The 17118-nt window shown below is 39.6% G+C and overlaps 1 protein-coding gene across 2 annotated transcripts in view; it reads left to right on the top strand.

The window, feature by feature from the left end:
• Positions 1 to 17118, top strand: part of MPPED2 (metallophosphoesterase domain containing 2) — a 108520-nt gene that overhangs the window by 50012 nt on the left and 41390 nt on the right. For both annotated transcript variants that reach the window (XM_064452820.1, XM_064452821.1), the window contains exon 4: positions 10093 to 10318. In XM_064452820.1, the coding sequence (XP_064308890.1) occupies positions 10093 to 10318 (226 nt within the window). The remainder of the gene's footprint in view (positions 1 to 10092; positions 10319 to 17118) is intronic.

Raw genomic sequence — 17118 nt, forward strand, 5'->3', positions numbered from 1 at the left:
GCAAGAAAGCAAGATTCAGAACTCAGAAATCACTGGTGCAAATTTCCATAGTTATCGCTCTAGACCTCTACCAGGCTTTAAGTTTCCTTCTCTCTCTTTTTTTAGTGTCTGGGGTTACTATATATGCTTAAACTTGCAAGGAAGGTATGTGAGGCTATGTGCCATTCTGCCCAGGCAACTCTAGATGGCTAGGGAAAAAAAAACCCAAACCTGTATAAGAGGAATTCAGTTCCTTGTAATAACATGATACAGCTGGAGTGATTTGGTTGTCGTCTTTAGTAGCTAAGAAACCTCTCTGTGGGCTGCGTTATTAAAAGGAATTTCCTTACAGGGCTCAGGAGATTCCTGGTATCTGAGTTCATCTTGAAAGACTATAATGGAATGTTTAGGTTTATTTAGAATAATAAATTTAAACGTGGGATTCAGAAAACAATACTGGAGGTTCATAAAGACCTGTCTGAATATTTTTAGTTGACTGTAATTTCTGTTTGCATTCTCTCTGTACTTTCTTTTTAAAGATTTCAGGTGAGGACTGTGGACGCACTTCTGAAATACAGTACATAGTCCTGTCAGATGGATGTTGGGCTGCTTCTAGAAATGGACTTTACTTCAGGTTTTAGATTTCTCCTCTTCTGACTTAGAAAAGGAATAAACAATTCCCAACAAACATTAGCATCGCCACCCGAAAATATGTTCAAAACCACCTTTGAATATTAAACTTGCTGCTTATCCTTAAGTGTTTACAAGTAAAAGCACAAAACATGACCACAGGGTAAAATTTCAAAAGCAGCTAATTGCTTTAGCACACTGGCAAATGTTACATTCTCAAAGTTATTAAAAAGCTGATGTCCTGCTTTTAGACAGCAGTCTATGCTTTTAAAACCTTTGGGATATTTAAAAAAATAATTTATCTTATTTCTTCTTTCTCCTTTCACTTTATTTTCCTTGTGATTGTTCTTGCTGTCCTTGCTTATTATGTTTTCCTGTATCATTATGGTATTTTATCTACATTACATTAGTACTGGTAGTCAGTTAAGGCTGAGCCACAGTATGTTTTGTAGTTTACCGATAACGTACTAAAAAATTACAGTTTTGAAGGGAAGGATTTCAGTTCCATGTATGGCAATTGAGAAGTTACGTAAAATATGCTGTATTTTAGAAAGAAGATTAAAATAGTTATCAGAAGTTTCTTGTTTATGTAGTTGAGATTTTCCTTCTCACAAGAAACACCCTGATCGTCTTCCTGGGATACAGGAAAAAGGAGGCATTTGGAGGGATTTTCCCAGAACTATTGGCTAGGCTTTACCAGGGTATGAGATAGAGGGAGGCGTCTGCCTACTGCTTTGTGCAGTGTAAGCCTCAAAAACTTGCATTTAAAAGTGAGAAAAAAAGCAACAGGAGCAAGTTCAGAGAGGAGAGAAACAGGAGAATGTTTTTTTGTGATTATATGTGTTTCCTGATTGATTGACTTGTTTATCTGAAGATAGGTAGGTAGATTTTGGGAGTACCCTGATAGAGATGTGTGTTTCAGTCCTGTGGCCAGAAAAGGTTTGCTCACATAAAGGACCCTGTCAATAAGGCAGAAAAATTTGGGGCAGGATCTAGATCTGGGTCCTGTATTCATAATTCTAATTTCTTTCAGTAAGTTTTCCTTCAGTAAGTAGGGAAGAATTGATATCCAGACTTGCTTCTCTTTTAAATAAAGATTTTACTTTGCATGGAAAATCTTGTCCTTAGCGTTTGCTGGCCTTTTGCAGTGTGAAAATATATGTACATGAAAATATCAAGACATTGTCTGTGATAATTATGATTAGCTTAATTACTTTCTGTATAATTGTTTCTCAAGATGACCTCCTTTTTGATGGCTTTTATTCATTTATTTTAGAAAAAAAAAGACTTAATTGGAATTGTAAATTACAGAGACAAAAGGGTGTGTTATGGGAAGTAGGTCCAGATCCGTTTGTGTCACACAGTGACTGTTGGTTTTTATATTCTTAAGATTCATGGAGAAAAATCATTTAAATTGATACAGTATGTGCGTGCACAAGGTAATATCAACAACCAATATATTATTTCAAAATCTGGTGAGTTTCTTTATAGAGGATTAGGTTATATAGTGTGGGGGGACTCAGAAAAGAAAATAGAATTGTGTATTGATGCCTTTAGAAATATTATTTGAGGGCAATAAAACGTTCCCTGAAATTCCCTCCTGAGTGGAGAAAATGGAGTTTGTTTGCAGTAATTGCATTTTCTAGCATTTGCTTTCGCACTTTCCAATATGAGTTAAGCCAATTGGAACCTGTGATTTCGTTTTGCTTATTGGCAAAAGTACCATGTAAATTGATCTGTGATGCATTTATAGGGAATGCTTTGAAAATTTTGAAATAGAGATGGCTTTTTCTTATTAGATTTAGATAGTATTAGGGTTCATTTCTATATTTTAGCCTAATGTAATAGTAACCAAAAATGTTCCTTTTCAATTTAGTCTTAATCAAGTTCAAGGAGAACATTTCTACTTAGCCCTACTGGCACTGGGAAGGCAGAGTTTATGTTCCCATGCACAGCCTTGGTATTCAGAGTTCAAGATTTGAGCCATTCGAAACCACACTGAGCTGAAATTTGTCTAAAACTTGTCAGCCCCGGTATATTAAGATCTTGATGACAAGAGAAAATGTAAAATTCTGTTGGGCAAAATTAACATATATCTATGTATTTGCAGTATACACGCACTATAGACCTTGAACTACAGGGGCTTAGATGCAAATCTCATTATAAATGTAATTACGCAGTAATTCTGGTTAGAGGAACACCCTTCAGCTCTGCCAGATAAAAGATATTCTTGCCTGAAAAGCTTATATATTTTCCCAAATGAACGCTCTTCCACTTAGAAGATCTCTTTGAAAGTGCACACATCGCACCAAAGCAGGCGTGGTAGTCCTTTATGTATTGCTTTGCTACGGAAAAGAAAAGAGTAGCGGGAAATACCGTTTCTGCAAGAAGCATTTTTTTAAAATGAAAGGGAAAAATAAGGCTATTGTGATTTCCAGGGAGGGTGTTATTTTCAGAGTTTGCTAAATTTAAAGGGAAACGTCGTAGCTGTCAGCTTTTTTAAATTTTTAATTTAATTTAGGTGATTTTTTTTTTTCTTTAAAGCTCCATCTTTTAGGTTACATAATTACAAGCCGGAAAAAAAGGCATTTGCAGGGACTAGCAAGTAAAGAAATCTGTGCTCCTTCTGTTTCAAATTTCATAATTTTAAAGTCGATTTGGGGTCATTTAACACCTAAAGTTGGCAGTGCTGTGAGCTGCAAAATCCGGAGGCTTTTTTGTTTTTGAGGTTAGACTAAACAAAAACGTCACATTCTGTCTGTTTCAAAACAAATAAATGTCAGTTATTAATTGATAAAACTTCAGTGAGGCTTTCCGTGTTTCACGAAAAAATGTTTCAATAACAGTAGCTCAGTAAATTCAAACTAACTTGGAGATCAAAACCCAACACATGTGGTGTCAGAGTAATCCCAAGGAAGACACGGAATGCTGAAGTGAAACACAAAAGATTGTCGCTTATGTTGTGCTACATTTTTTCTTTTAACAGAGAGGAGAAGGATATTAATCACAAACAGTTACATTAGAATAATGTTATGGTTGAGACATAAATACATAAAAGCAAGGAATTGTTACCAATGTCAAAGCATCGCTAAATCAGACCCCGTGTTAACTAGGTTCTGCTGTATACGGTTCATACTGCACTGGGCGATGTTACAGCCCAGTGTTGTGCGAAATTCACTTTATTTACCTCTGGGAGAGAGAACAAGTGGGTGCACTTGGTATTAGGTTCCGCTGATTCTGCAGTATCAGACTTCTCCTAAGTGCCCTTATAGGTTAAGTAGCACCTGTACCTGCAGTCGCTCGGAGAGGACTGTATTTGCTGCAGTACCTTGGCACTACATAGCTGAGTTATAGGTGCTGAGGCAAGAGTCACTCAATGCTTCCTTGCTTTCATGGGTTTATGACTCAACCTCGGCATTATTGTAACGTAGTTTTTTGTGTTTAATGTTTCTTAGACTTGGTTTTCCATTGCCAGCATGGAAGAAATCCTAATGCATGAGTTTCAGAGGAGAAGGTAGCAGTCTGAACCTGCTGTGTGGCTCGATCCGCAAGTGTGAGTATTAACGCTAGAGCTGTCAGGCCTTGTGAAAATTAATGAAGCCTGACGGTTACAGAGTGAAAGGTCAGAGGCAGAGCTTGCACTTACCTAACATTTCTGTTTTGTTGTGTCTAACAGCGTTTTCAACAAAAGGCAGCTTTAATGTACAAGCTTTAGATTTATCACAGGAATTCAAGGGTCTCAGCCTTTGCTTCTCCCTGTGCTGTGGTCTGATGTTTTCTTTGCATAAAGGCAAAACAGTTAAACTTTCATTCATCTACCCTTCTTGCTGCGTTGCCCATGTGTGTTTTGCTGTATTCTTCTTTCTCCAAAATTTTCTTTTGGAGGGGAAAGAAAAACCAAACAAAACATCTGAACTGATTATAGTTTAAAAAGCTGGTAGAATACTTTTCATTGAGAAGATTTTGAGAGATCTTGTACTTCAGCTCTTTGTACTTCTTTAGAAGCATGTTCTGGTTTTGTGCATGCTCCATCTTTTATTTGCCTGCTTTTTTTGTTTTTAGTTATTTCATTCTGTGGATTCGTACAGACACAGAGAGGTAAAATGCGTAGAAATACATGGGTTATGCTTTCAGCTGGTATGTTGGTTGACATCAGTATTAGGTATTCCATTGAGGACTTCTGGTGAAGGGTGTTTGATTAAAACAGCCAGGATACTTTCACAGTCAGTTGGTCAATCTTATACTAGAGATGATGTTCGGTTTTTCCTACCCAGTTTTGGATCTTAGTACCTGCAGTTGATTGTTGATGTGAGAAGTCCAGCTTATCATTTGAAAGTTTGAGTCTATGTAACTGTTCTTACACAGCCTTAACTCCTTTGTGACGGAGAAATGAGAGCCTTTGAGGTACTCTGTCTTTCAAAAAGCTGAAAAGGGCCTTTGTGTGTTGCGGTTGTGCTGTAAATGCTGGGAAGAGAGAGTGGGCTCTCCATGAGAAACCTTGATGAAGAGTTACAGAGCTGATGAGCAGCAGCAAGTTCTGCTGGTTGCCCTCGCCTGCTGCCCGTTGGTGGACAGCTTGGGCAGCTGTGGCCAGGCACATGATAGCAGCCTGTACTGCTGTGAGGGCTGGAGGTCTGTAGGAACGACACAAAATCTGCACCTTCAGTGTTTATCTCTGGACGTGTGTGTAGTTGATTATAGGTGAATGCTCCATGACCAGTTTTGCATTTTTTAAGTTTTTATGAACTACCATAAATAGGAAATGATTCACTTGCACAGGCATCTCACTTGTACAGATTTTCCCTCTTTTTGAAGGGACTATGATTTGTACTTCAAGGTTTCTCAACCAGTTTCTCAACATACGGCCAAAGGGTCTATGAGGCTATGACACGGGCATGAAAATGCTTCACGTTTCGTGGAAGTGTGGTTTGAATAGTTAATGCATGTGTATGCATATTCGGAGCTTCACATCAAAAGCACTTGCATAGCATTTTTGTGTAAATACAGGTTTCTACCACTATATAGACAGCTAGTAGCACATTATTTCTTAGTCCCCTACTTCCCTGTGAATTTTGTAGGTAACAGTAGTCAAAAAATAATGATTTTCTATTTTTATAGGGACTCAGCAGTTAAACATTCATTGCCAGTCAGACTCCTTTTCATGTCTGACAGCTCTACAGAACTTGGGTTGTGTGACTAAATTGTACTTGTATGAAGCATGCCATTAAAATGGGAACAGTTGTTCAACAGATTAAGGACTCCAGGATCAGGTACTTAAGGTGAACTTAAAAAACCGCTGGAACACCTACTTACTTAGGTTAAAAAAACCCAACAACCCCCCGCCCTTCCCAGCTTCCCCCCCTTATTCTGTGTAGCAGGTGTATTAAAAGTCAGTCAGTTGCTCAGCTAACGCTTTAAAGTGGTTGCAGCCACCAAAAGAAGTCGGTCCTGCCGTACCAGCATTCACAGAGCCTCATTCCTTTTTTGCTAAATCGGTTTTCAGCTGGATCAGTTTCCTGATCCACTGTGCTCTGCAGCTGCCAAATCCTCGTGGTGGCAGACGAGGGAGGATGACATACCTTGGCGGACAAAGGTATGTGGGACTGTAGCTTAAGGGTTGACTTGTTAAACAAGAAGTCACAGAAGTCTTCTGAGGCTCCCAGAACAGTGTATTTACTATAAACAATTCAATTTTTACAAGTTATTCACAGTAAACTATCTTTACTTTTATTTGAGCAAGAGAGTGATACTGACCTTTTGTCTTCCAACAACTTGTCTAACTACAGTGTTTGTTTTCTTGATCAATGGTTACATTGTACCCTTGCTTCTACTGTTGACAGCAGGTGTTGAAAAACATCTTAGCCAAAATAATATAAACACATCTAGAATTCACATGTGTGCGCACACGCACACCCTGTGTGTGTATACACACAAATATATAGGATTTCAAATAGTCCAGTATAAGAGACTCTACTTTGCAGACTCGGTGCCCTAATCACTTTTAGTAGCTGTAATTTTAGCCTTTTGATCTCACCTGTTAAACACTTAAGTATTTGTAATTTAAACTCAGTTATTACCCTGGGAGCTGATCATTGGGGTTTCTGAAGTGTGCGTCCCAGCAAAGAGATCAAACTCTTCTTCCTTGTTTGAAAAGTGATACTTCTGTCTGTTTTCCAGAATCACAGTATAAACTAGAATGAATACTATTACTGGTGCATGATGGAAAATTTAAGTTAGGAAATTAGGGTAATAAAGGCCAAATGTAGCTGACAAAAACTTAGTGAGGGATAATGAGGAAATGCCTTTCAACCTGTGTATTGTGCGTCTCTATGGACAGCACAGATGTATATATGCAGAAGGTCAGCAGATTATGGACAAAGGGCAGGACTGGCAAAAGAAAACACGCCAAAATATTTCATAAATTGTATCAGAGAGAATAAATGCTGCGTACTGCCACAGGGCCATTCGGAAAGGGAAGACCTGAAGGCAATGAATAAATAGCTAATCTGATTGCAGGTAATTTATTACTGTGATTAGTGCTGTGCCGTCTTTCCTCAGGGAAGAGGAGAGAAATGGATGAGATGTCCTCATGCTGTGCTCCCCTTTCCTTGGGCCTGGCTTTTGATGTGTTTGCATGTTGATGAGCGGTGTTGCTTCTTGCTACTTACAGAGCCAGCTCCAGAAAAGGAAAGCAAAATGTGGCTCGTTACAAGGTCGGGGACCTTGGTGTCCATTCTATGGTAAATATTAAAGTATGTACAAATATGGAGTGACACGCATCTCGTCTCACTGCTGGATGGGGGACCTGGGTCTGCAGCCCTGACAGCCACAGCCAGCACTGGCTGCTCCCCGGCTCGCAGGCTGTGGGTGTGCAGTACCGCGGAGCTACAGCTTACAGGTAGATGTTGGCAAACTATGGTCCCTGTGGGGTTCCTCCTCCAGGGCCTGTTTCACCTCATCCCCAAGATGCTGGTCCTTGGGTTTCATTGGCAGGGCCGTGTCCTGAGCTCCTCGGTGGCACCGAGGAGAGGCTGTTCTCTCCCAGGGGCCCTCGGCTCCCCGGTGCCTTCCTGGCTCTCAAGAACTGACCAAGTAGAGCCTCTCTCCTTAGTCATACCGTTTGGTTTTCCCTACTGATTTCAGGTGCTTATATAACATGTACAATGTTAGATTTTTATGTTTTAATTATCACTGATGCCACCATTGGTTTGGCTTTTTGTGTCCTGTGTTTCTTCAAATTAAGCCCTCTTTTTCAAAGTGTCAAGAAGAAAAACACACTGACTTCAAGCAAAATGTTCCACACTGAATTGAACGTAATAGCAGCAAAATGTGCTGATTTTAAAATCTATCAAAATACATGGGAGAAAGTGTAAAACCTGAACATTTATCCAGTAAGATGAGAAGCTTTCTCTGCGAAAACTGGCAAATGTTGATAACTTGGCAGAAATCTTCACCACCCTACTTCTTGGAATTTAATCACATCCAGCTTGTTTTGGGGGATTGATAGTTATGACAAGTGTATCAAATTTCATGCCACTGGTATCTTTTATGTTTCCGGAGAGGAGAAAATAGCAATTCTACCTTGTGCCCAGGAGTCATGGGAAGCAGGAATTGTAGGTACCTGCCACATCGAGTTTTTAAATAAAAATTAATTGCAGAGCAGTATGTAGCATAGATGGGGAAGGGGAGGGAAGAGAGTGAGGCATAAACTGTAGAGGAGCATTTATTGCATCTCCCCCAGCTTTTAATCTAATGCAGCACTGCAGAGAGTTATGAATATGCATGATCTGCATTTTGCTCAGATGTGAGGTGTCTATGAAGATGTCTGCCTGTTTTTTTGGGGGGGATTTATAGACTTTTGTTTCTCTATCCAGAATTAACTAGCTTTGCAAAGATGATGTTTATATACATATCTTGTGTAATTCCTGTTTCCCTGCTGTAAATATTGAAAAGCAGAGGATTTTGACTGATTCCCCTTAAGTCTTATTTAGGGTAAAGTTAATCTTCTTGTAAATACTTACAGTGTTACTTTGAAAGATACTTTTCAAAAAAACCACAAACCCAAACAGTTTTCAAAGTTGAAAAATGAGTTTTAAACTAGCAGAGCTGCATCTATTTAGGAGAACTGTATTCATGAGAAATACATGCTAACTGATTCTGTGTTCCTTGAGGCAGATGTTGGGAGTACCAGAACTGGGAGGTGGTTATGTAGATGTCCACTTACATTTTGCTGCCTTTATGGGAAAAAACAAAACCAAACCCAACCTTTTCTAAATTATTATTAGGAATATACTCCAAAATGAATGATTTGGGATAAGACTAGGATATCAGGTGTATGGTGAAGGTAGTAGAAGGGACATGTGAGTCTGGTTTTAGCTTTGATGCGAACTTATGTGTGATTTTTGGCAAGTCACAGTGGGACAGATTTTGTAAAAGAACCTAACCTCTGTGAAGACACTGTAGTGTGGGACCATATTTTTAAGGGAGCTCAGCACCTAGTATGTTTGTTTGGTAGGTCTGTCACTGGTTGTTGGTATCAAGTGCTTGAAAAATCTGTCTCTGAACTCCAAAAATCTGGTCCATGGGCCTGATCCATGCCTCATTGCAAACAATGGAAATAGTTGCCCTGACTTCAGGTGATCAAGCCTGTAGTCTTTATCTCTGACCCTCATGGTAAATGAATTAACCACATTTCCTTTTTCCTACCTTGTGTCTTATTTGCTTGAGTTTCATGGTTTCTTCTACATGTGCACTGCTTACAGAAATGAGATACTACCATAAAGTGAATACTAATACAACTAATGATAATACTGATTAAAAAAAAGAGTTTAAGTCCATTGCAAGTTAATTGGAGCTTTGGCGAACAGGCTAGATAGGTCTGGGAGTAAATGTCACTTCTTAAATGTTTTGGGTTGCATACGAATTCATCCAAATAATGGCATAATAAAAACCAACAGCACCAGCAGCCTAATTCAGTACCCCACGCCTGGTACCCTTGCGACATACTTGTGAGACATTCTGCAGTCCCTGCTCTACCCTCCCACTCAGACCCCCGAGGTATCTTACTGCAGGTCACACCTGTGGATTAGGACTCAGGACTGCTGACTCTGGCCCAGTCCCATGAATGAAGTGGTAGGACTCAGAGTCACACCTTAGGCTAATCTAAATCACTGTGCCATCAGCTGAGAGCAAGGGAGCAGTGGTGGTTAATGCCACCTTTGGAGCTGGTTTGGTGCCTACCAGCTTGTTTCGTTTAATGCTTTTTATTATAACATTGCTTTATGTGACTTTTGTATTACTTTACATTTTAACACAGTTTCATTCAATGGAAGAGAAGCAGCGTTAATAACTTCAGCTCAACATGGAGATGCACACAGATCTTGGGTTTTTCATTCTGTCACTGCTAGCTGTCTACTTATTGTGCCGGCAATGCTGGTGTGGGAGGAAAACGTGCTAATTAAGTCCTCTTTTTTGTTATTTCAGGAAACCTACCATATGAATATAAAATAGTGATTGCTGGGAATCATGAACTGACATTTGATAAGGAATTCATGGCAGACCTTGTTAAACAAGATTACTACCGCTTTCCCTCTGTGTCCAAATTGAAACCAGAGGACTTTGACAATGTTCAGTCCCTCCTGACAAATAGTATTTACTTACAAGATTCAGAGATAACAGTTAAAGGATTCCGAATATACGGTGCCCCATGGTAAGTCTCAATTTAAACTTTCTTTGCTGTTTATTACTTGAACCACAGCAGGAATCATTCCTGCTGAAAATGCATGAAGCTGCTTTGTTGCATTGCCCTGCAGAACAGCATCGAACTTAGCTGTAAACCACTCTGAAACAATTGCGCCACATTTTTTGTGGATAAATAGGCTATATTTAGCCCGGTGTGTGAAATAAGAGAAAAAGAATTTTATAATTGTTTCTGTTCTGCCTGCTGAATGCACTTTAAAAATTGTGGACTCGATATCCACTCTGTGCTTGTGGGTTAACTGCAGTGGTATCTTAGTGTGTATTAGAGAAGGAAGCTCCATTATACTGTATGCTGTTTAGGTACTTGTCTGCTGTGCTAATAGATTAGCGTTGGTTGTGTTTAACACCCACACAGCACAAGGTTCAAGGCAGCAGGTGCTTTAAGTGTTATTTCTGATCACTTCTAGGCATTGTTTTCTTTTGCTTGTAAAGTTGTGAAAATCAAATTTCAAGCCAGTTTTGATTTCATTTCACCCCTGTGCCAAGCATATGCAGGAAAAATTGCTGTCCAGTTTTGTACTTAGGAGACTCTTCCTTGTTTTCTTCTCTACATGTTGTTTAGTTGTGATGCCTGATACCTCTCTGTGGAGTCTTGGGTGACACTTGTTTTAAGTCCTTATGCTAACAGCCGCCACAGTCCTTTGAGGCTGTACCAGAAACCTGAACTTTGGTGATGGTGGTAATCGTTACACTAACTGGCATTCTCAATTGTCAGCTGAAGTACTTAGATGTTAATTTATGCACACCTATAAGAAGGGTTTATTATAAGCTTATATGTCTGAAGTCAAGCTTGCTTTGAAGGTGAAAGTAGGAGAGGAAGCGGGAATGGCAGGGGCTGAGCCAAAGAATGGGGCAAACCTACACAGACATTAGAAATTTCCCCCTTCATCTTATCTCTTGGACTGCTCACTTGGCCCGCAGGCCTTGGTGATTCATACAACGCACATGTTGATGCTTTGGCCAGTGCTGGCTAGATAACAGTGCTGTAGCTCTGTACCTCACATTCTTGACTTAGGGTATTAATTTTTTAATTTAAAAGTCATAGCCTTTAGCTAGTAGTTAAAATCAGACTGACATTGCTTAGCTTAAAAAAAAAAAAAACCACCACCAAAAAAACCAACTCTAAGTCCTGCAGTATCAGCTAATTGGGAGAGATGATCTTAATTCAGGTTAGGAATCATGTCTTAAAGATATTTGAAAGTAATATTTTCTGTATAACAGCACATAAGTCACAGAAGAAAATGGCACAGAAAGGCCTTGGGTAGTATGAGGTGCATTTGAGACTTGCTGCAAGGTGAGCAGCTGTGTGAGCTGGAAGGTTAGCTGCTCAGATTAAGATTGTGTTCAATATCTTTCATATGTATGTCTCAGACTCGGGGCTTGTGTTCTGCAGGCATCCAATGATTACGAAACTTAGACATCTTTTCAGATTTATTTGGCGCAGATTTATCTGAACTCCGCTTACTACAGAGATGCTGGAGAGATCTGGAGGAGATCCTTTTCCCCATCCAAGTCTGGGGAAAAGTATCTCTGGGGAAGAGAGAGCTTTACATTTACATTTATATGTACTGGCAAAACGTAGTGATCTTCTTCGCCCCCGCCCCGCTCCTTTGCTTCCCGAATCCATAATGGCAATCTGTCACCCTTTTGTCTCTGGCTGCATTTAGAAGTTCTCTCATTTTGCAGATATACATGGATTCAGAACGTTTGTTCTGAAGTATTAAGGGATGCCACATCAAGGAAATTAGTTGTTTTAACCATAACAAGTGAATGGCACACCTGTTCTGACCTAGTCATAGAAGACAAATGTTAATTATTCCTCCCACTCCATCAGTTATCCACTGATAACTGGATTTTTCCCATTAGTGATCAATGGGAAATAAAGCTAGATTGCTGGAAAAGCATGCTGAGTTCCAACAAAGTGCAGACTTCTCTCTTGAAGGAGGTTTCATTTGCATTCAACTGTGAAAAACTGTTGTCAAAGCATGTTTGGGGCAGTTGATGATGCGGAGTTGAGACTATTGTTTTGAGTACAGCTTTTTAAACCAGCTAGTCTTTGTTTGTAGAATAGTCTTTTCTCTTCCCCCCGACCCCACCATGTGAAAATTCAGCTACTTTCCTGCATTGTAGTTGGTCTTTGAGAGGAAGGAAAAGTCACATCAGATACTGGAAAAATCTGTTCCAAATCTGTTCTGTGCCTGGCAACTGAGACAGAACGATCAGACAAGCCTGTTAGCACTTCTTATTTTTTTTTCTCCTTCCCCTCCAATCACATCTCACTCTACTACTATAAATCTTCAGATTACCCCAAAGGAAGAGAGTTTGTGGGAGTTTTGTATGTATTTATGGCCTCCTTCCCCCAATTAGTTCTGTCACAGAAGTGGAACACTGGTCATTAACCCAGAAGATGCTCCAACCTTAAAATGAGATAATTTGGCATGTTCAATTTATGTGCATTTTTGTAAGTATTTCCAGAGGGAAAAAAAAATTCTCATTTGCTGATAAAGCTATTGGTTTTAATTTAAAAAGAGGGATCAAACCAAGAATAACAGCTGTGATTCTGGAGGTTCCAGCCTGTCAGGGGTTTCTAAGAAGTAATTGCCAGAAGACTGGGAAAACTGGCTATAAGTCATCTATCTATTTAGAAAATGTAAATTGCCAACTCAGTGTAACTACAGAAAAGAAATATCAGTCCATATTCATTACATGTTATTACTCAGGGTACATCTGAAAGCTTTCTAAAGACCTAAGAGAATTCAAGTAGTGCCTCCTAACTTACAATTTAGTAGAATTTGTATGTAGAAAATAACTTACAATACACGGGAGCATTCGTGTGTATTTGCAATTGGAACGTGCGGTGGTGCATATCAACAGCCTCTAAGGAGCAGAAAATTTGAATTTAGCCTGATGGTTCTGAGAGTATTAAATGGCGTTAGCTGGAGGGGAGTTGAAAACAGAGTTATCAGCCCCTAAAAGAGAAAAGAGCAAGGGTGGGACATGAATCACGCTCAGAGTTCTGCTCGTTTTCAGAGGTAGAGAATGTAACTGACATTTTCACACCTTAAATAGGATTCTTTGATGTACCTCGAAGGAGCAAAATGGCTGAAGATTTTCCATTTGGTCTATAGATAACACAAAAACATTTCCCTCCTTTCTCTTCCTTTTGACTTTGCCCTATGAACCTGGCTTGTTTGGTGGGAAAATAATTGATAGTTCATGCAGTCAAAACTCTTAAAGATTCCAATGGAAACATTTTCTCCTTTGGAAACTTGAGATTGAGGCTACTTCCCAACCAGGACAAAAAATGCAAACAGTAATGGATAGATGAATTTTTAAATCTTGAAACTCCCTTTGTAAAATATGTGTAACCATAACTCATACTGATGCATCTGTAAACGTGTAAAGACAGACAGTCTCTTTCTACTGCAGCTTTAGGTGCTGAATATGTATAAGTGAATACATATAAGTTTTATTTAAATTCAAACGTTATTTTAAAATGCTTGTGTTTTTAAAATTATATTTGAAACTGTTCATCCGTGCTAAGGACTGAATTTACTATAATGTTATAGATGTTTGAATACAAGTATTCTAGCAATGTCTGTTTTCTAATGAAGCTTTAAAAGCATTCAAACCACCAGAGAACTGCAGTTAGCTGGAGCCAGAATTTGTTTAAACCACGTTTTGACAGAAATAATTGTTCAGGGAGAATGTGTTTCTCTGTTTTATTTTGTTCTGCTGCTCAGCTCTACAGGTAGCTTTTTTGGTTTGTTAGAAAGACAAAGATAGCTGAAATGAAAAAGTATTCTGATAACCTGTATTTTGTGTGTATAGAAATTTATGGTAGTTAGTTTGATGAACAATGAGGCAATGGGCTTATTTATGGGTTTAAAATTCTGTTCTCCATAAAAATTCCACAAAAAATATCACAAGCCATAAGTATAATGTAATCTAATAAAGCGATCACTTCCAGTATTTCTAGCTGTTAAAATATATGGGCAAATTCCACCCATATTTAGCAGAATGAAAACTAAAACTGAAGACTCAAGATGGTCAACATAATATATTTCTCTACATAACTATAGATAGATGAACCTTTTTTGGGGAAGAAAATGTTTAATATAAAAGCTAATTCAATATAAACCAATGCATTTTAATGGTTAATGCAATCAACTTTTTTGAAATAACTGGAAAGCACAAACATAAAAGATAATAATTGATTATTTAAATAATGACTGAAATCTGTGATTTGCATCATTGTGATGAAAATCAATTCATCCTGAATGAAGCTGGGAATAAAGCTCTTCCCTTCTGACAGGAACAGCAGCATTGTTCAGCAATATCCTGCACATTTGTCAAGTTGTAGCTTGTTCAGGTCTCAAGAACAGAAGCACAAAGCTGGCCTCCCAGTTGCTTTTAATGAATACTAGTGGGTTTTTCTTATGTCCAAGAATTTGATCTGTAGGGTGATCCAGAGGTCAAGAACAAACGGATCGCTATCGCTCACCTCTGCAAAGCCAAGGCTTTCATTTGATTTTTTTAGTAACTCTAGAGGAAGTGCCTTAACTCTTTTTCAGAAGCAAAATTTTAATTGGCATAGACAATGAAGCCTTAAGAAAGTATAGACAGGTACAGTTATCTCCTTTAAAAATAATGTTTTGTGCAATTTTTTTCTTCTCTTCTTAGCCCAGTGGAAAATTTGGGCGTTTCATCAAATGGTTTTGCGTAAGTTTGAACTTATTTCTGTAACTGTGTTTCTTTCGCTGCTTCCTTTGCAATCATATTAATACAAATAGCGCTTAAGTTAGTACGTCTCCCTTCTGATCAGTGTTTTCAGACTTTGTTTATCCTGTCAGAAAAGCATCAGATGATTTTTTTTTTCTTTCCAATTATAAGTTTTGTAATGCATCATGGATTTTGCTGACAGTCTTCAAGTTCTTGAAATAGCAAGCAAATTAACAGCAGATATTGAGCGTGAGGACTGGAAAACCAATTGGCAACTCACATGATAGGATTCAGATATACTCATGGGTTGGAATGGATCTCATTTCTTTTATTTTCATAGTCTTAGCTGGCAATTAGCTTGTGCCTACAAAAGGGAGGAATAGAAATTGGACTACTCAGCAATAAAGTTCTTCATTGCTCTTTAGCAGTGAGGAAACCAGGGGAGACTGGCCAAGACTGTTGGTGTTGTACCAGTTTTTCAGGAATTCCGGCGTTTATGCAGTAGAAATCAGCAACTGAGAAAAGTATTGGCAAAGACTGAAGTCTTCTGTCCGTGTGTTAAACAAACACACCACCACTGTAGCGTGGCTGTGTTTAAAGGTGCAGACTTCTGTTTCATTTTTCTTGGCATTTGTCCTTCAAGTCTCTCATTTTAGGATCGAAGAATGTATTCCCCTTGGCCTAGAATTGCAGCGGTTTGTTTACATTTTTTGGCTTGTTGGAAGGGTCACTGGTTTTTCTTCAGTCTCTTTGATATCAGATTCACTTCTAAGTAAAAAATTGTTCTGTTTACTTTTAAAAGCTAGCTGTCTTCCCTGTTCCCCACCCCCGCTTCCCCCCCTTTTCTTTCCCCGCTCTCTCTCCCAAAATGTGACAAGTCTGGGACATGGGTAGTTTCACTGACTCAGTGAGATTAGTAATACGTTTTGATTAAGTATATAATTATCACTTAAATACAGATACACATATTAAGAGCTTTGCTGAAGTAAGTTATAATTGGAAAAACAGCAAGTTTTCAGGTGACACCAAGCTAGGCAGTGCAGTTGACACACCAGAAGGATGGGATGTCATCTAGACAAGCTGGAGAGGTGGGCCTGTGAGGACCTCATGAGGTTCAACAAGGCCAAGTGCAAGGTCCTGACCCTTGGCTGGAGCAACCCCCTGGTATCAATACAGGCTGGGGAAGAAGAGAGTGAGAGCAGCCCTGCAGAAAAGGGCTTGGGGGTACCAGTGAATGAAAAGCTGGACGTGAGGCAACAATGTGCGCTCGCAGCCCGGAATGCCAACTGTATCCTGGGCTTCATGAGAAGAAGCATGGGCAGCAGGTCAAGGGAGGTGATTCTGCCCCTCTGCTCTGGTGAGACCCCACCTGCAGCGCTGTGTCCAGCTCTGGGGTCCTCAGCACAGGAAGGACATGGAGCTGTTGGAGCGAGTCCAGAGGAGGCCACAAAAATGATCTGAGGGCTGGAGCACCTCTGCTGTGGGGACAGGCTGAGAGAGTTGGGGTTGTTCAGCCCGGAGAAAAAAAGGCTCTGGGGAGACCTTATTGTGGCCATTCAGTACTTGAACAGGGCCTACAGGAAGGATGAGGGCAATCTCTTTAGCAAGGCGTGTTGTGATAGGACAAGGGGTGATGTTTTTAAACTAAAGGAGAGTAGATTTGGACCAAATATAAGAAAAAAATTTTTACCCTGAGAGTGTTGAAACACTGGAACAGGTTGCCCAGAGAGGTGGTAGGTGCCCCATCCCTGGAAACATTCAAGGTCAGGTTGGACGGGGCTCCGAGCAACCCGATCTCATTGAAGATGTCCTTGCTCACTGCAGGGGGGTTGGACTAGATGGCCTCTAAAGGTCCCTTCCAATCGAAAATATTTTATGACATCCTCAAGTGTCTTTACAAGATGCAGTGAATGAATGAGATTGGGGTGGGGGGTGACAGGGGTGTAGGTGGGTCTTGTCCTGTGTCCTGTCAGGAATGTGAAACAGGTGCAGTCTACAGGTGGTTTGTTTCATAGTTCTTTTATTTAG

This window comes from Phalacrocorax carbo, chromosome 5, assembly GCF_963921805.1.
Source record: "Phalacrocorax carbo chromosome 5, bPhaCar2.1, whole genome shotgun sequence".
Taxonomy (NCBI): Eukaryota; Metazoa; Chordata; class Aves; order Suliformes; family Phalacrocoracidae; genus Phalacrocorax; species Phalacrocorax carbo.